At 54.0% G+C, this 19,249-nt stretch overlaps 3 protein-coding genes across 3 annotated transcripts; 1 reads left to right on the forward strand and 2 right to left on the reverse strand.

Moving 5' to 3' along the window:
* Positions 1 to 8,382: 8,382 nt before the first annotated feature.
* Positions 8,383 to 10,670, reverse strand: PSMB6 (proteasome 20S subunit beta 6). The gene is made up of 6 exons (XM_032431778.1): positions 10,434 to 10,670; positions 9,962 to 10,029; positions 9,419 to 9,550; positions 9,176 to 9,305; positions 8,821 to 8,965; positions 8,383 to 8,694 (listed from the first exon to the last, which is right to left on the reverse strand). Exons 1-6 carry the CDS (start codon positions 10,533 to 10,535, stop codon positions 8,552 to 8,554), a joined length of 720 nt encoding a protein of 239 aa, XP_032287669.1. The 5' UTR covers positions 10,536 to 10,670; the 3' UTR covers positions 8,383 to 8,551.
* A 3,696-nt stretch (positions 10,671 to 14,366) lies between these two features.
* GLTPD2 (glycolipid transfer protein domain containing 2) lies at positions 14,367 to 15,783 on the reverse strand. Its single transcript, XM_032432165.1, has 2 exons — positions 15,052 to 15,783; positions 14,367 to 14,951 (listed from the first exon to the last, which is right to left on the reverse strand). Exons 1-2 carry the CDS (start codon positions 15,765 to 15,767, stop codon positions 14,414 to 14,416), a joined length of 1,254 nt encoding a protein of 417 aa, XP_032288056.1. The 5' UTR covers positions 15,768 to 15,783; the 3' UTR covers positions 14,367 to 14,413.
* A 1,816-nt stretch (positions 15,784 to 17,599) lies between these two features.
* VMO1 (vitelline membrane outer layer 1 homolog) lies at positions 17,600 to 18,638 on the forward strand. Its single transcript, XM_032432164.1, has 3 exons — positions 17,600 to 17,801; positions 17,913 to 18,028; positions 18,302 to 18,638. Exons 1-3 carry the CDS (start codon positions 17,616 to 17,618, stop codon positions 18,597 to 18,599), a joined length of 600 nt encoding a protein of 199 aa, XP_032288055.1. The 5' UTR covers positions 17,600 to 17,615; the 3' UTR covers positions 18,600 to 18,638.
* The last annotated feature ends 611 nt before the right edge of the window (positions 18,639 to 19,249 follow it).

Here is a 19,249-nt window from a genome sequence, read left to right on the forward strand (position 1 = left end):
GGCCCCGGCCCGCCCCCGCCGCCCCGGGCCCGCCCCGCCGCCTGCGCGCCCCGTGCCGTCCGTCGGAGCGCACGCGCTGTCCCCCCACCGCGGGGCCGCGGCCGGCCCCCTCCCGCAGCCGGCGGAGACGGGCAGGGCCTGCGGAGGGGCGGGCGACCCCGGGCTCGGGAGTGTGCCCCGTGTCCCGCGCACTGGCCCCCGGCGGGACTCTGCGCGAACCGCCGTGAGCGAGCTCCCCGCTCCCCGGGGACTGACAGTCCGGGGGGAGCCTGGAAGCGCTCAGGTTCTAAAACACAAAATATGCCCTCTTTTTTAAATGCAGATTTCCTTATCTCTCCTTCTGAGGGACATCTGGGTTGTTTCTAGTCTGTTGCCATAGAGCTTCCATAAACATTCCTGCGCAAGTCCTTCTGTGCATGTGCGTTTTCCTCGCTCCTGGGTAAATAGCTAAGAGTGGAGTTGCTGGGTCGTGCAAGAAGTGTATTTTAACTTTACAAGAAACTGCTAAACTGGTTTCCAAAATGGTAGTTCCGTTTTGCATCGCCCATATCGAGGGATGTTAGTTCCAGCTGTCCCGCAGCATGGCCAGCATTTGACGCTGTCCATCTTTTCAGGGTGAGCCATTCTAATGAGTGTAAAGTAGTAAATCACTGCAGTTTTATCTGCATTTCTCTGATGCTTCATGATGTTGACCGTGTTTCATGTGCTTATTGGCCATTTGTATATCTTCTTTTGCAAAGTGTCTGTTCTGGTCTGTGCCTAATTTTTTAAAAACCATGTTGTCTTATCATTGAATTATGAGTTTTTAAAATATTTTGTATTTTTACTTTATTTTCTAATTTTTTTAGGTGGGCTCCACGCCCGACATGGGGCTTGAACTCAGGATCCTGAGATCAAGAGTGGAAGGCTCTCCCAACCGAGCCAGCCAGGCGCCCCTATATTTAGGATGAAAATCCTTTATCAGATACATGTATCACAAACACTTCCTCACTGAACGGGGCATGTGTGTTTAAAATAATGGCGCTTTGGGGACGCCTGGGTGGCCCAGTCGGTTAAGCGTCTGAGGGTCCTGGGATCGATTCTCGCATAGGGCTCCTTGCTCCCCGGGGAGTCTGCTTCTCCCTCTCCCTCTGCTGCTCGTGCTCTCTCTCTGTCAAATAAATAAAATCTTTTAAAAAGATAATAATAGGGCACCTGGGTGGCTCAGATGGTTAAGCGTCTGCCTTTGGCTCAGGTCATGATCCCAGGGTCCTGGGATCGAGCCCCGCATTGGGCTCCCTGCTCCTTGGGAGCCTGCTTCTCCCTCTGCCTCTCTCTCTCTTTCTCTGTGTCTCTCATGAATAAATAAACAAAATCTTTTTTTAAAAAGATAATAAAAAAACAAAATAAGGGTGCTTTTTAAAGAGAAGTTTTTTATTTTGATTAATTTGTGGTAATGTACTGTTACTCAGCAATTAAAGCAAACAGTGTAAAATGGTGCAGCCCCCTTGGAAGACAGTTCCTCAAAATGTTAAGCGTTGAGTATATAATCAAAACAGTATGGTACTGGCACAAAAATAGACATATAGATCAATGGAACAGGACAGAGAGCCCAGAAATAAACCACACCTGTATGGTCGATTAATCCACGACAAAGGAGGCAAGAATATCTAATGGGAAAAAGACGGTCTCTTCGATAAATGGCGCTGGAAAAACTGGACAGCTCCGTGCAAAAAAGAAGGAAACTGGACCACTTTCTCACACCAAGCACAAAAATAAACTCCAGCTGGATGAAGGACCTAAAGGTGAGGCCTGAAGTCAGAGACCTTACCCCCTAAGAGAGCACAGACGCTACGGTCTCTGACATTGGCTGTAACAACTTCTTTCTAGATGCGTCTCCCGCGGCAAGGGAAACAAAAGCAAAAATAAACTAATGGGACTTCCTCAAAATAAGCTTCTGCACAGCAAAGGAAACAACAAAACTAAAAGACAACCTACTAAATAGGAGAATATATTTGCAAATGACAGATCCAGTAAAGGGTTAGTATCCAAAGTCTATAAAGAACTTCTATGGGGCGCGTGGGTGGCTCAGTTGGTTAAGTGTCTGAGTCCTCATCTCAGCTCAGGTCTTGATCTCGGGGTCCTGAGTTCAAGCCCTGTGTTGGGCTCCATGCTGGGCGTGGAGCCTGCTTAAAAAAACAAAAACAAACGAACAAACAAAAGAAACTTATACAACTCAACACCAAAAAAACACAATCTGATTTAAACATGGGCAGAGGACCTGAATAGACATTTTCCTAAAGAAGACGTACAAATGGCCAAGAGACACATGAAAAGATGCTCAACATCACTCCCCATCAGGGGAATGCAAATCAAAACCGCAATGAGATACCTCATACCTGTCAGAATGCCTAATATAAAAAAGATAAGAAATAACAAGCGTTGGGAGCCTGGGTGGCTCAGTTGGTTAAGCAACTGCCTTCGGCTCAGGTCATGATCTCAGGGTCCTGGGATCGAGCCCCACATCGGGCTCCCTGCTCTGCGGGGAGTCTGCTTCTCCCTCTGCCTCTGTCCCCTCCCTGCTCGTGCTCTCTCTCTCTCTCTGTCGAATAGATAAATACAGTCTTTTTAAAAAAAGTCAGAGAAAGACAAATATTATATGATTTCACTTATAAGCAGAATCTAAAAAACCAAAATCAACAGGGATGTCTGGGTGGCTCAATCGGTTAAGCCTCCGACTCTTGATTTCGGCTCAGATCATGATCTCAGGGTCCTGAGATTGAGCCCAGCTCAGAGGCTGCTTAAGATTCTCTCTCTCCCTCTCCCTCTGCTCCCCACATTCTCTCTCTCTCAAAAACAGAATGGACAAACAAAGCATGAACAGACACCTAAGTACAAAACGTGGTTGCCAGAGAGTGGGGGCAGGGGATGGGCAAAATGGGTGGAGGGGAGTTGGAGGTCCAGGCTTCCTGTTATGGAAGGAATAAGTCATAGAGATGAAAGGTTCAGCGTGGGGATTATAGTCAGTGGTGCTGGAATAGCGTTGTTTGGTTCCGGGTGTCGCTACATTCGTGAGCACAGCGTAATGGACAGACCTGTCCAATCACTGTCCGATCACCTAAAACTAAGGTAACATTGTGTGTCAACTGTACTTCAGTTAAAAGAAAAAAGTTAGGGGAGCCTGGGTGGCTCAGTTGGTTAGGCGGCTGACTCTTGGTTTCTGCTCAGGTCATGCTCTCAGGATCGTGGGGTCGAGCCCGGAGTAGGGCTCCGAGCTCCGTGGGGAACCTGCTTGAGATTCTCTCTCCCTCTCCCCTTCCCCAGCTTGTACTCTCTCTCTTTCTCTAAAATAAATAAATCTTTAAAACAAAATAAAAGAAAAAAGTAGACCCAAGAGAATTGAAAACAGATGTCCACACAGACACCTGTACGTGAATGTCCGTAGGAGTAGTATTCAAATAGCCAAAACGGAGGGACAGCCCAGTGTCCATCCAACTAACGAATGGATACCCGAAATGTGGTGTAGCACAGCGGAATACTACTCAGCCGTAAAAAGGAATAAAGTACGAACACGTGCTACAACAGGGAGGAACCTTGAAAACAGGATGCTCAGTGAAAGCAGTCAGACTGGGTGCAAAGGACCAATAGTGTAGGAGTTCATCTATACGACATCCGTGGAGACAGAAGGTAGGTTAGTGGCGGCCACCAGCCGGGGAGGAAGAGAACAGGGGGGTGACTGGCCGGGGGCGCGGGGTCTCTTCAGGGTGATGAAAATGTTATAAAAGCAGTTGCGATGTCTGCACAGCTGTGAATATAGCAAAAACCACTGACTTGTATACTTTTAAAGGGTGACTTTTACAGTATGTCATTTATATCAATAAAACGGTTATTACAAAAAACACAAGGAAACTGCAAATACATACAACCTGGGTGAATTTCAAAACCATTATGCCGGCAGAAACCGGACGGGCACAAGAAAGTTAACACGATATGATTCATTTATATAAAGTTCTGAAACCGGCAGAGGTGATCTTTACGGATTGAACTGAGATCAGCGGGCGCCTGTGGCTGGGGGAGGGGACAAGGTTGACAGCAAGGCACGTTAAGGGGAGTTGGTGACGGAAACGTCCAGTACCTTGACTGGGGTGGTTGTCCCCTAGGTGTATACCTTTGTTAGGACTCCTAGAACTGTATGCAGATGTGTGTATTCACGTGCATGGAGATTTGTGCTTCCATCAAGTTGTTTTAGAAATATGAAACAGATTTCTAAGTCGGACAGTAGGGGATACCCTCAGGGAAGGGTGGGATCACATTTGCACAGCCCTCCCGGGCTGGGGGGCATTCAGAGTCCTTGCCGCGGGCGCTCTGGCCCCCCAGGCCTGGCTGAGGGCCTCAGTGCCTGAAGGTCACCCCGTGGGGTTCAGAGTGGACGGGGTCAGCCTGGCGGGGGTAAGAAGTTCCGGCTCTAACTGCCTGCGTGACCTTCGGCAAGTTGCCGAAGGATCTCCATGTCTCCAGCTCCTCGGCTGTGGAAGCAGGACGGTAATAATGCGCATCTCCAAGGACCGCGGGCAAGATGAAATAAGGTAACGGGTACAAGTCCCTTGAATCTGCCCGGGACAGCCTCGCGAATCAACGACAACCGTCTTCCGAGAAGGGTACAAGAGCTACCAGACCGTTCAGCGAGAACCGAACGTTTCCCCGCCCTGCACAATGTTTCCTTCTACAAAAATAGACCGTTCTCTAAATTCTCACATCTCGGGCGTTCTGGATTCTCATTCCGGAATACACATGAGCCCCCGGCAGTGTCCAGGCTGGGACTGAGTCGGCCGGCTTTGCCACGATGTGTCCGTGTGTCCCAGCCCCTCGGCGTCTGTCTCTGCCATCCACCCCTCCCAGCGTCCTCCTGCTTCTCCCTGCAGACCAGAGAGTGCCCCAAGTGAAGGGGGCACAGAAGGATAGGTGTTTGGATGGGGTGCCCGTCCACCTCTTTCCTCCTCCCTCTTCTTCTCCTTCCATCCCCTGGCGCCTGTAATCACCAGGCGGTCTGAGGCTAAGTGGTAGTTTGGCCCACACTGGGGGGGCTTGGAAGCCACACCCCTCCTCCTGGGGCCCTCCTGGCCGTTCCCAGCATCCCGGTCGCCTCCACTGTTGAGATGGGTCTCAAGGGGGCATGGTGTTTCCCATGGTGTGGGTGCCGGAGACAGCGGGGGACTGCAAGAGGAGCAGGTACGGGGGGGAGACCGAGGAAAACGGGTGGGCACGCTCAATCTGGGGAGAAAGGTAAAGGTTCAAAGCAGTGAAGGGAAAAGAATCATTTGTTTCCCTGGGTGGGAGGTGGACTTCTCCATAGGACTGCCCGATGCAAAATGAGGAACAGAAGCCCCCTGGTAAAAAAAAAAAAAAAAAATGTTAACACCTTCAAGATTGACAGCAGAGCATCCCAGGGAGTACGGGGGCCCTCCGCGTGTGAGGCCCGGTGACCACTGCTCTCTCTCTGCGACCCCTCTCCCTGCCCCAGGGCCCTCCCTGGCCTCTTCCCTCCTCGTTGCAGGGAAGGAAGGAGAACGCTGACCCACAATAGCCTTCTTCCTCCTCCAGTCTCCCTTGCAGGCCTGGATCCTGCTGTCCCTCCAGATCCAAATCCCAGCCCGGCCCCCATCGCGGCCGAGGGAGGGGTGCCGTCCTTGGGGTCTGGCGCCTACTTCAGCCGGAAAGCCCGACTCTCCTTCCGCCACCAGCTGCATGACCTCGCATCCGCCAACGACTCCACCATTTGATGGGGACAACCAGGGGCTGACCTTCCAGGAAGCTTGGCATCCTCCCCTCCCCAGTCTTCTCCGTGATCCGTCCGGACCCCTGTCCCTCATGACCTTGTTGTCAAATATACTCAGAGTTGCCCAGTGCTGTGTGCATGTGTGCATGTTGGGGCGGCGGGGGGGGGGCGGTGGTTAGGGGCTGGGGCCTGGGGCCGAGGCAGGGAGGGGACGCGGGGCAGGTGAATATGACGCAGCTGATCTCACGGGGAGCCCGGGTGGGGCCTGCAGAAGCGGGTATGGGGTGTGCCGAGGTCAAGCTCAGAGTGGAGGGTGGTGAGCTGTTGGGGGCTGGAGGCCGGACAGGACCGGCGCTGAGGCGAGGGCGCACATTCGTTACTCCCTGGCAGGCAGTGAGGGCGCATCGGTGGGCCAAGCAGAGAGCCTGCCCTTCTCACAGACAGTAAATAAACAGGAGCTAGGAGAGAGCGCAGCGAACGCTGCTACGGAGCAAATTACACGGTACTGCGAGAGCCGGGTGGAGGGGGCGCTTCTGGAACCCCAGGTAGTCAGGGAGGAGCTGCTGCTAAGGCGGCATTTGAGCTGAGACCCGAATGGCAAGGAGCCAAGTGAAAACTGGGAACCCCCGTGTCGTGCGGATTCGCTGTTTCCGACAGATGTTGACAGTGGGGGAGGCCGAGCGCGTGTGAGCGCCGCACGGCGGCTGGGAAACCTCCGCCCAGTTCTGTCGTGAACCTAAAATCACTCTGAAAAAGTTTATTTTAGGGGTGCCTGGGTGGCTCAGTCGTTAGGCGTCTGCCTTCGGCTCGGGTCATGATCCCAGGGTCCCGGGATCGAGCCCCGCATCGGGCTCCCTGCTCCGCGGGAAGCCTGCTTCTCCCTCTCCCACTCTCCCTGCTTGTGTTCCCTCTCTCGCTGTCTCTCTGTCAAATAAATAAATAAAATCTTAAAAAAAAAAAAAAAAAGCTTATTTTATGGGGCGCCTGGCTGGTTCCGTCAGTACAGCACGGGACTCCTGATCTCGGGGTTGTGAGGTCAAGCTCCACATTGGCTGGAGAGATGCCTTAAAAAAAAAAAAAAGTTTATTTAAAAAAAAAAAAAATCAGGGAGGATGAGTCCTGGGCAGGAAAAACAGGAAGTGTGAGTGTGAAACCCCTGAGGTCCTAGGGAAGAGGAAAAAAGCCAGTGACCAGAGTGTCACCGTTGGGGGGACCTGTTGGGGCAGCTGGGCCACGGTGAGGAGCTAGAATATTATCCTAGACGGGCTGGTGAGACATTGAGGAAGGTCAAGCAGGGGACAACACGCTCACTTATATGGAAAGACCACTCCGGTCGCTCTATGGAAAAGGTTGCAGGAGGCCACCGGGCCACTGCCATCCGGCAGGCAAGTCATGATGGGCGTGCAGTGAGCACAGTGCGGTTGTCGAATCACTATGTCGTACCCCTGAAATTGATGTCACACCACTTACGGAAGAGCCGCGCGCAGACGGCAGGAAGCGGACGGAGTTTTTAGGACCTACTGTCCGGCTCACTGCAGAGTGCGGGGGACAGAGGAAGTGAAGATGCCTTGAGGGAGGGAGGACTGGGTAAACAGGTTTGGAGAAAAGTCAAAAGTTCTCTATGGGTTATTTATTTTTTTTAAAGATCTATTTATTTATTTTTTAGAGAAAGAGAGTGTGAGCAAGCAGGGCGGAGGGGGGCAGGGAGGGGCAGAGGGAGAGAGAATCCTGAAGCAGACTCCCCGCTGAGGATGGAGGGGACACGGGGATCCACCCCAGGACCCTGAGATCAGAACCCGAACCACAATCCAGAGTCAGACGCTTAACTGCCTGAGCCACCCAGGCGCCCCTCTCTATGGGTTATTTTAAGTTTGAGGGACATGTTTGGGATCGGAAGTCTTTCTCTGCTCTTTCTTACTTAATCCAGGACCTCCCACCTCCTTAGGAAGCCTCCCTTGTAATCTCCAAAATCCTCCAGGGCAGGACCGTATTCTAGAACCAAGTTTTCCAACGTGGTTCCTACAGTTCCCTTATCCCCAGAGTGGAGGAAACACAGGCACCGGGAATGCACACGCTGAGCTCCTGTAGGCTTGAGTGCGGATAGCCTTGGGGGCCCGGAGTCTACTCTCAGCCTCCATGCCAGGGGCTGAAGATAGGTTCAGCATCACACCCCTGTGGGAATGACGGCTTTCAGGGCTGGCCCACAGCGCTCCCGGGGGCCCCCTTTCCCGCCTGACACCCATCTTAAATGCTATTTGCAAACAAGGTCCACCTTTGTCCCCAAAGCCAATGTAGTCACGCTGCTGCTCCTGACAAGACGAGGTGACAGAGGTGAGTGTGGAGGGAGGGGACCATGAGTCTGGGCCGGAGATCTGCTGTCCTCTGGCCTTTGGGTCAGTAGCCAGCCATGATGACAGGCAGGAGGCAGGCTGAGGGGAGGTGACCCCAGTCCCAGTCAGGAATCTGAGTTCCACCCTGGGCTTGAGCAGGGAAGGAGGTGGGCCATTTGTGGGAGCCCCCATTTCAACCACACCTTGGTGTCCTAAGGACCTGGGTGTGGTGGAGGAAAGGGAGTGTGGGGGAAGGCAGTCTGGAGAAAGCGGTTTGAAAACCATTCTTGCAAAGGCTTGTCTCCCTCTCAGCTCAGAGCAGAGCTTTGTACACACAGGAGTGGGCCAAACAATTGCAGGCTTGAGGTCAAGAAAAGAACCTCAGAGCAGATCCTCTCGGACAAACTGTTTATTGAGTTTTACGTCACTATGGGGGGTCTCTCGTTGTATCCTAGAACTCCAGGCATCAGGGGGGTGGTAAAGTGGCAATGGTGAATTTGGGAATCTGGTCTCCCAAAAGTACCTGCCGCTCTACCCCTGATTCCGCGATGGCTGCCAAGCGGATCACCCCTCCACTGGAGCCGTCCCGCTCCATGGCCAGGGCGAGAGCTGTGAACAAAAGGAGAAAGCTGGGGTCAGTGAGATTCTGGCTTCGCTACAAGGAATGAGGAATGGATACGAAAGTGCTTGTACATGCGGGTTGGCGTTCACAGGCCCAGAAACCCAAGTTCTCACCATTGGCAGTGAACTGGAGACACTCTTCCTTGGTCATGCCTTCCCGGTAGGTAGCATCGACATAGCCGTAGATGTAGGAGCTCCCAGAGCCCCCAATGGCAAAGGACTGCCTCACCATCATGCCCCCCATGGGCACTGAGTACACCTGCCAGGTGGGAGGAGGAGAAGAGTCACCAGTTGTACTTTTTGGCAACACATGTCCATACACCGGTCTGAGTGGGATCGGTCTGGGAGGAGTTAATAGGAAGTGAGGCAGGGACTGGGAAGAAAAACAGAAAATGGCTGGGGTGGGGAGAGGCCCAAAGGTCTGGCTCCAGTGCTCCGATGGCGGTGGGCTGGGGTGGGGGCGCCTCACCTGCCCTCCCTCTTGGGGGTCCCAGCCCGCAATGATGATTCCCGCCATCAGGTCCTCCCGGTACCGGTAACACATGTCCTTGAAGAGGCTGGCTGCCGTATGGACCAGCGGAGGCTCGTTCAGCTCAATGCTAGAGGGTGAGGCGAGTGACGGGAAAGAGCGTCAGGACCCGGGAGTCAGGCCACTTAGCACCTCGGGTCCCAACTCCCTGCAGACACTTGCTCCTCCCCTGCCCGCAAGTACCTGTGGAAACCGAGCTGGTAAGTGACCGCATCGGCTACTGCCTGGGTATCGGCCGCTGAGCCTGAGCGGCAGCAGAAAATACGGTCGTGGATAGGGGTCAGCTTGTCAGTCACTCGATTGGCGATGTAGGACCTGCAGGGTGGCAGGGCAGTGAGGGAGCGATCCCACTTGTCTCCCACCCCCATCCCGTTACTACCCACTCCTGGGGCTCAGGAATAGGAATTCCAGCAGTTCCCATCAGTTCTCACCCAAACTGAAGCTAGCTGGAGAACAGACTTTTGCAAAAATGTCACCAAAGGGTGAGAGGGAAAACTGGGAAGCAGTAGGAGCTGGAACCAATCCTTAAGTCCAAGGAGGGGAGAAACCTCCCTTCCCGCGGTGGGCCGTGGAGGGTAAGAACGGACTGCTAGGCAAGGAAGGGAAGGAAAGGGAAGGAAGGAAAGGGAAGGAAGGAAAGGGAAGGAAGGAAGGAAGGAAGGGAGGGAGGGAGGGAGGGAGGGGAGGAAAGATGGGATGACCGACCAGTATCTGTCCTGAGCTCACCCAGTGGTTGTTCTGGAGTCGGCTCCCAGAACCACGCCCCCTTCAAACTGCACGGCCATGATAGTGGTCTGGGAGAAAGGAAAGGGGTGAACCTAGCCCTCCTCCCCATTCTCCCGCATACACAAACTTCACCGATCCCTCAATGCAGTCCCTGGAGTAGGCAAGTCGTGCGCCACCGATCCGCTATCAAGTCTCCTGGGGCCCGAACACCCCCGCAGAGTACCAGAATTCCAATCCTCAAATCCCCAGAGGCCCATCCGGGCCTGAAACCCTCGTCCCGCAAGATTCCGGGACTCCGCGCTCCAGCCTCCCTTCCACACCACTCTCCAACATCCTCAGGACACCTCTTCCCTGCTACAGCGCATCAGCCCACCTCCCTCCGCCGCCCTCCAGTTTTCCAACCCACTCAGGCCTCATCCTCCCATCGCATCAAGCCTTGGGCACATCTCCTGAACCCCGAGTGCCTCCTCACCCCCGTGGAGACTTCCCGGCTTCCCCAGTCCGGGGTAATGGCCTCGGGACCCCAGGCCGGCGTAGACCCCGCTCCTCGAGCGGCTACTAAGGTGGCCGCCATCTTCCTCCTCCGGCACTGCCACAAAGCAACTGTCGTAAAGCGCTCTGTCACGCTCTTCAGTCCCGTGGTGAAGCCGTCTGCCGGCGAAGCTAAGTCACGGTTGACGGCAGAAGGGAAAAGAACGGCGCAGGGAAGGTTCTTTTGCGACAGTGAGCGCTCGACGGCAGCGTGGCCAGCCGACACATAGAAAAGCGCCCAAGACAGTGTGGAAGGCCTACGTTTCCCATGGGGCTGCGCGGGACTGACGTAATCTGATGGGAGTTGCAGTTCAGAGTGTTGGGATGCGCTTGAGCGTCTCTGAATTAGAATGGCCACGCTGCTCTCATTTCTCTTAGGTGTATACACCTAGGACCGTATACTAGGAGCGGAGTGGCTGGGTCATGTAGAAACTCTAGACTTAGCATTTTGAGGAAATGACAGTTTCCCATAGCAGCTGCCCCATGTGATGGTCCACCAGCCCCGTGTGCATGCCTGAGCGTTGCGATTTCTCCACATCCTCACTGACGGTCACTGTGCACTTTCTATGTCAGCCGTCCTCGTGGGCGTGAAGTGGCATCTTGTGTAGCTTCTCTTCCCCGCCCCCCGCCCCGTTTCCTTAATGATTAGTGATGTTCAGCATATTTTCACGTGCTGACCATTTGTATATCTTCTTTGGAGAAATGCCTATTCAAATCCTTAGCCATTTCTATTTTTATTTTATTTCATTATTTTTTTTTTTTAAGTAATCTCTACACTCATCGTGGGGCTCCGATTCACAACGCGAAGATCAAGCATCACATGCTCCAGCGACTGAGCCAGCCAGGTCCCCCCCAAATTGGATTATCTTTTTATTGTTGAATCCTAGGTGTTCTTTTTTTTTTTTTTTTAATATTTTATTTATTTATCTGACAGAGAGAGACACAGCAAGAGAGGGAACACAAGCAGGGGGGTGGGAGAGGGAGAAGCAGGGTTCCTGCCGAGCAGGGAGCCTGATGCGGGGCTCAATCCCAGGACCCTGGTACCATGACCTGAGCTGAAGGCAGCCGCTTAACTGACTGAGCCACCCAGGTGCCCCCTAGGTGTTCTTTTTTATTTCTATTTACTAGGCCTTTGTCAGACATAAGATTTGCAAATATTTTCTCCCATTCTCTAGATTGTGTTTTCACTTCCTTCACTGGTATTCTTTGCAACACAAACATTTAAAATTTTAAAAAATATTTTATTTATTTGAGAAAGCATGAGCAAGGGGAGGGGCAGAAGGAGAAGCAGGCTCCCTGCTTGGTGCAGGGCTTGATCTCAGGACCCTGAGATCATGACCTGAGCCGAGAAGACAGACGCTCAACCGACTGAGCCACCCAGGTGCCCCTCCACTCTGATCTTTATTATTTTTTTCCTTCTGCTTTTTTTTTTTAAGTTTTAGTTTGCTCTTCTTTTATAGTTTTTTTTAAAGATTTTATTTATTTATTTGACAGAGAGAGACACAGCGAGAGAGGGAACATAAGCAGGGGGAGTGGGAGAGGGCGAAGCAGGCTTCCTGCTGAGCAGGGAACCAGATGCGGGGCTTGATCCTAGTACCCTGAGATCATGACCTGAGCTGAAATCAAGAGTCGGACGCTTAACCGACTGAGCCACCAGGCACCCCTAATCTTTTTTTATTTTCTTTATATTTTTTTAATCTTTTAAAATTTATTGAGAGCCTAACATGTGGTCTCTTTTGGAGAATGTCATATGTGCACTTGAGAAGAATGTGTATTTTGCCGTTGTTGTGTGGAGCGGTCTTCCTATGACTCTGCTGTAGTCCTCTACCTACCACAGCTGGAGCTGGTTTTTGAATTGCAAGTATGATCTAAACAATCCCCTGCTTAAAATGAACTCTGGAGATAAAGTCCTATCTCTGTAAGGTAGTTTGTCACATCCTTCTTGAACTTGCTCCTGACTACCTGTCCAGAATCACATCTCCTCTTTACTTTTTAATTTTTTATTGTAGTAAAATACAAATAACGTAACGTAAAATTCAGCATTTTAACCATTTTTGATGTATGATTCAGCAGCATTAAGTATATTTGCATTACTGTGCAACCTCCTCTTTTCTTTTGGACTCTGGGCTCCGGCCATCTTTTTGTGCTCAGACATTCATTTAACAAAAAGCTGTTGAATGTCTACTAGGGGACAGGCACTGTTTGAGACACTGGAGGTACATCAGGGAACAAATTTCTGTCTAGAAATTCGCTGCCCCATGCAGCTTACATTTCTCAATGGAAACAAAACAAGACAAATAAGTAAACATACAGCATGTTATTAGATAGTGACTCATATTAAGAAAAAAACAACAGAGTAGGGAAGGGAAATAGGAAGTGTGTGTGTGTTGAAATTTTAGGAAGAATCATCAGGGAAGGTCTCCCTGCAGAGACAGTTGAGTAAAGTCCAGAAGGAACTGAGGGAAGTCATTTCTCTATTTGGCAGAAAAGCATTCCAGACAGAGGGAAGAGCAAGTACAAAGATCTTGAGGCAGGATCATGCCTGAAATATTGAATGAAAATCGAAGAGGTCAATTTGGCTAGTACAGAGTCAGATCACATAGGACCTTTACGAAGCTTTTCATCATTTTCAACTGAAAATATGATCCATTCTCAACTGAAAATATGATCCAACTGAAAATATGATCTCAACTGAAAATATGATCCAAAATATGACATTTACGCTTAAATTTAAAAAAAAATTTTTTTTTCATCTGAGTGCAACAGGGAGCCACTGGAAGGTTTTGAGCCTGGAAGTAATGGGATATGATCTATATTTTAAGAGATTACTTTGGCTGTTCTATTGAAAGTACACATTCGGGAAATCGAGTATGGGACAGAGAGACAATTAGGAGGCTATTGTAATAATCCAGGTGATAGATATAAAGTTGGCTTGACAAGGGTGGTGGCAGTGGAGATAGTGGGAAACGGTCAGATTCTGACAGATTAGATGTGGGTGTGATGAAAGAGAAACAGAAGTCAGGATGACTACCAAGTTTTTGGCTTAAGGACCTGGAAGAATGGAGTGGTCACTTACTGAGCTGGCAAAGACTATGAAGGAAGTGTTTGGGAGGAGGAAAGGGCACTAGAAGCTCAGGTTTGGACCTGTTACGTTCGTTATGTCTGGTAGAGATCCAGGTGAAGATATCTAATAAGTAGCTGTATATGTAGGAGTCTGGGGTGCGGGGGAAAATGGGCTGGACTCCCAATTTGAGAGTTCCCAGCGTGTGAAATGGCCACACACTTTCCCGTTCACTATTGTTGTGGGAGCGGCCAAGGAGCTCTTTTAATGAACAGACATTATCGAGCCGAGCGCCCGCTTGGTGTGAGTGCGGACGCACCGGTTTTAGGCTCGGGTAGCTGAAAGGAGAGGGTGCCACTTATTGGCAGAGACAGGGGACACACGGAGAGGGGCGGCTCTGGCAGGAGCGGATGGATCCGCGTGTGTGGAGGCCGCCAGGCAGGAGCCGGCTGTGCGGGGCCGGGGCTCAGGGCGCGGGTCTGGGCTGGAGACCTGGCACGCGGCCGGGGGAGTGGCTGGGAGCGGGCCCGGGGGAGCGTCTCTCGGCTGCCGGGAACAGGGATGACACATCTTCCCACATCCATTGTTTTCTGTTTCCCTTAAGCGCCTGCCGTCATCACACCAGACGCCCGAAACCCACCGCTACCCAACCACACTTACTCCCACAGCTCCTCCCCTCGCCCCGCGACTGCGCAGAGCGGGAGGGGCGCTACACCCACCCTGTCGGGGGCGGGCCTTGCAGGCGGTGCCGTCGCGCGGAGGCGTGGCTCCGGCGGCCCCGCCCCCTGGCCGACGGTAGGGCGGCCGGCTGGACGCGGGTCGCTCGGGTCTCGGCGGGTCCCGGCCGCGGGGGGGCGGCCTCAGGCCAGCTGGAGGAGGCCGCGCTCGGCGAGCAAGCCCTGGGTGCGGTTGTAGACATCTTCCAGGGTGCCCGCCACCCGGACCAGCGCGGCCCGCGCCTCCGCCTCCCCGGCGCCCGGGCACGCCAGCTCGAGCCAGCGGTCGCGACCCGGGAAGGCGAGGAACGCGAGGCGGGCGGCCTGGCGGACCAGCCAGGAGTGGTGCGGGCCCAGGGACGTGCGGTACGCGTCGCTGCACTGCGCGCCGGCGTCCGGGCCTCCGAGCGTCCCGGTCGCCACCCGGTGGAGGCAGAGCTGGGACCAGCGCAGCGCGCGGTGCAGCAAGAGCAGGATCCGTGAGCCCGAGGAGCTGGCGGTGTCTCGGGGGGCGATCCCGGGGCGCTCCAGCAGTCCCTCCCGCCGCTCCCACGCCACCATGGCCGCCAGCGAGGAGTAGTGCGCCGCCTCGGGGCCGTGCACCCGAGCCTCGAGGGCTGTCACTTTGGCGAAGGCCTCGCTCGTGGCGAAGGCGAAGATAGAGCCGAGGGGAGTTAGGAACCTGCGTGTTCCGTGGCGGGCAGAGCGCGGTGGTTGGGGAGGCGGCGGGGGACTCCGGGAGGCGGGCGCCGGGTGGGGGTGGGGGGCGCGAGACCGCTCACCTGACCAGCGCCCTCCATCCGGCTAGGTACTGCGACAACGCCACATCCCCTTCGGGGTTCAGACTGGCGCGGAACGGCCACATCACGCGGCCCACCACCCCCTGGGGGCCCACGCATTGAGGCTCTTCCCGCTCGGGGGCCTCCAGGGGACCCGACTGCCGCGGGACCTGGGGGGAGACACGGGCGGAAGGGGGCGGGAGCAGAACCCCTAGCCTGCTGGGCCTCCTTCGCCCCGCAGCCCAGTGGGGCCCTGCAGAAATGACTCCTACGGCTGGCGTCTCTCCTGCTGTACTCGGCTTCGGGCGGGAGAGGGGACACGAGGAGCAGGACCCACCCGTCACCAGATCCTCAGCCTGGCCCCGCTCCCCGCGATCGGGGCCCCACCCGGAGCTCCCGGTCCTGGCCCCGTGCCGAGCATACCTGGGCAGGCGATGTTCCCTCGGGAGTGCACGACTGTGTCCCGGATCTGCAGCCTGAGAGGGCGCCTGGGGAGGGGCGAGGCCGAGCGGTGAGGGCGCGAGGAGGGGGCCTAGGTCCCCAGCGCTTGGCTTCCCGGTTCCTCCCAGAGCCGATGAGGGAAGGGACCACTTACGAAAGCTCCAAGCGCAGAGATAAAGAAGCAGCAGCAAGAGGAGCGCGAGAGGAATGGCGTGGCGGACCCAGCGCCGCGAGGCCAGCGGAAGCAGCACGACCCCCACGGCTGCTGCTGGGGCCATCGCCCCCCTCTCCAGCCCCAAGCCAGCCCTTGTCCCTCCGCCTCGGGAGAAGCCTGCGGTGCCCTAAGTTGTTAAGGGTTAATAATTAACCTACTAAGGCCCCTTCCCCTGTGCTCTTTGCCCCAGAGGGCAGCATCCCAGCGGAGAAGGACAGGATGAAGAGGATTTGGTGGTGGTGGTGGTGGTGGGGGGGGTTCGGCAGCAACCACTCGTCTCTGCGTTTGCCTTCCGTGTAGGGCCAGGTTGTAGTAAGAGGGAAGAGGGACTGGGGTGAGAACCAGCTCCCCCACCGAGCAATGGGTGTGGGCCCTACACTAACTGGGCTTGAATTCCCACCACCGTAAATTGAGAACAATAAATAATAGGTACTTTGTCGATCTCATCCGAGGATTAAATGATAATGTATGTGCAAACACTGTACATGGAAAAGCTGACCACAATTACTCCATAAATCTTAACCTATGAAGTTCAAACATAGGGCACCTGGGATCCAGGAAGCACCCACTTCTAAATTCACAATCCCATCTCCAGGGGACCTGTCTTGATCTGGATGCTTTAACTGTTTACATTTTTGTGGTTTAATTCCTTTTAAACTCCAGATTGGTTCTGGTTCTGCCGTTATTCATTTTTTGCGTGCGTGATTTTTTTTTTTTTTTAAGTAATCTCTATGCCCAACATGGAATGAACTCATGGCCCAAAGATCAAGAGTTGCATGCTCTACGGACTGAGCCAGGCAAGCACGCCCCCCGCATTATTCTTCAAACCAAACTTTATTAACTGTTTCTGCATCCAGGCCCTGTACTAGGCCTCAAGGGGACAAAAGAGCCTTCACACAGCTCAAGGTCCATTGGAAAATGTATCGTCTGTCTCCCCCACGTGGATGTGGGCTCCGATGAAGACAGGGGCCTTGTTTTACAAGGGTTTCCCGGTTGCTGTTCTATTTGCAGCACTTAGAATATTGCCTGGGCCCAAATACATTATTGCTATATAAATATATATTGGATAAACACAGGAAAGTGTGTGGAGAGCAGGCAAATCGGGTGGTGTGCCCCATGACAGATGAGCCATTGTTTTTTCTTCCCAAATTAGGAGTCCACCTGGTGGTCAAAGCTAGGAAAACATTCAGGGGAAGGACCCAGGAAGCGACAGAAGAAACAGCATCTCTTGTTCCTAGGGGCTTCTCAATCCCCTGTCCATAAACTTCCTAGAATTGTTCCTGTCTGTGTATACTTTCTTCCCCGGGGAAGGGGTACCCCAGATTCTCTGGGAGTCAGGGCCCCAACCACTAAGAAGATCCTTTCTAGCTCCCACGGTTTCTGGATTCTCGCCCCATCTCTCCCTCTAATGCTCCCTCTAATCCTGGAGGTCCCTAAGGTTGCTGCTGACCAATCCTGTCCAGCATTTCAGAGCATCACTTCCATCCCTAGACTTAGGCTCTCCACTTCCCAGTGTGGGAGCTGGGAGTTTCCCAGCTTGCTGACCGTGACCTTAGACAAGTTGCTTGCCATTTCTAAGCCCTGGTTCCATCACCTGCAGAATAAAAGGGTAATCCCCACCTCCTATGCCATTTATGAGGATTGAATAACAGGGCCTGCAGGAAGTAACCACAAGCCATGGCCTGCGGTAAATGTTCAGCAGGGGGTGGTTTATTCAACTGGTCGGCTCTCTCGGCCCTTCCTCCAGCGCTGGGAGCCTCGGTCTCCCTGAGCAGAGAATGGAGTCTGCAGGGTTCCCGGAATGGATTGGTTTCGGGTGTCACTTAATCCGGGAGGCCCTTCCGTAATCAGAGCCTTCAGAGCGGCAGAGGGGGTATAAATCGCAAACGGGGCCCAGCTCACAGGCTGCAGGATGGAGAGGGAGGCCGGAGCCCAGCTGTTCCTCCTGCTGTGGGCCACCTGCTGCGGACACGCACAAGCCAACCGCCTGAGCGACCACAGTTCGGTCATCGACGTGACCAATGGGGGTCCTTGGGGCGACTGGGCCTGGCCCGAGATGTGTCCTGATGGATTCTTTGCCAGCGGGTTCTCGCTCAAGGTGGGGGTTCAGGCCTAGGTCTCCAAGGAGGGAGACGCACGACCCCGTGCCCGGGGACACAGGCTGGCAATCTTTTAACTGGTCCTTGTCCCTCTGCTCCTCTTGGCCCAGGAGGAGCCCCCCCAAGGCATTCCTGGCGACGACACTGCTTTGAACGGGATCCGACTGCACTGCTCACGCGGGAACGCAGAGCACAACACGCACGTGGTGGAGTCCGAGTCTGGAAGGTGTGGGACAGGGGCCAAGGGCCCCCCAGGATGCGGCTATGCCCCTTACCCTCTGTTACACGCCCACCCTCCCCGCTAAAAGGTTCCTCCAGGGCTGTGGGGCAGTTTAGAGCTGGGGAGTGGGTGGAAGACCTCCCCTCCGCCCCTCGGTGGAGGTCAGGTGACGGACCCCACCCACCCGGGTCCTGCAGCACCGGCTGAGGAGTCCCCAAGGCTGGGTCGGAATGGGGGTGGGGAGGACCCAGAGGTGGCACTTCTCCCCTTCCCTCGCAGGTGGGGCGCGTGGAGTGAGCCCCTGTGGTGTCCCCGCCGTGGCTTCCTCGTGGCTTTCTCGCTGCGCGTGGAGGCCCCCGAGACCTACGGGGACAACACAGCAGCTAACAACGTTCGCTTCCGCTGCTCAGACGGCACGGAGCTGGAGGGGCCCGGCCTGACCTGGGGCGACTTTGGAGAATGGAGTAAGCCCTGCCCCAAAGGCATGTGCGGTTTGCAGACCAAGGTGGAGCAGCCGAGGGGCCTCTGGGATGACACCGCCCTGAACGACGTGCGCTTTTTCTGCTGCAGCAGTTAACGAGGGCGCCCGCCCCGGGGCCAGTCCCACCGCTTGTTATTAAAGCTTCTCTGTCTTGGCTCTGGTCTGGCTTGTTTCAGGGGTAGGAAGCTGCGTCTCCTTGTCTTCCTCCCAGCCCGACACTGGGCCAGGCCCAAAGTTGGGTTTGGGCTCGGGCATCCCGGCAGGCCACTGAAAGGTACAGACCCGTAACCCAGGAAAATGCCCTTAAACACAGTTCTGCGCCCGAGTTAAGGAAGTCCCTGGCTTCCTGAGGGCGTCTGCAGACACCTCGTCCTCATTAAGAGCTCAGACTGTTTCCTTTCTGAACTACCAGTGACCTCAGATTGAGAAACTTCCACCACGTTAGGAGACGATAAAGCTAAAACACCCTAAGCTTTCATTTTCTAGAGCTTAAGCTGATCTGTCTTTTCCACAGTTTCCTTCCTTTCCCTACAAAAGTTAAAGAGTGGCTTTTCCATGTACGGATTTCCGCCTGGGACCTTTGTCCTTGCTGCTCCCCGCCTGGAACCCCCCAGCTACCCAGATGGCTGACCCATTCACCAGATTTCGGCTCCAATTTCACTTTCTCAGACTTCACCTTATCTTAAAAAGTCCCTCCAGCAGCCAATCCCTATCCCATTACCAGCGTGTTTTTTAAAAAGTGAAGT

This window comes from Phoca vitulina, unplaced genomic scaffold (assembly GCF_004348235.1).
Source record: "Phoca vitulina isolate PV1807 unplaced genomic scaffold, GSC_HSeal_1.0 scaffold47, whole genome shotgun sequence".
In the NCBI taxonomy this organism is placed as follows: domain Eukaryota; kingdom Metazoa; phylum Chordata; class Mammalia; order Carnivora; family Phocidae; genus Phoca; species Phoca vitulina.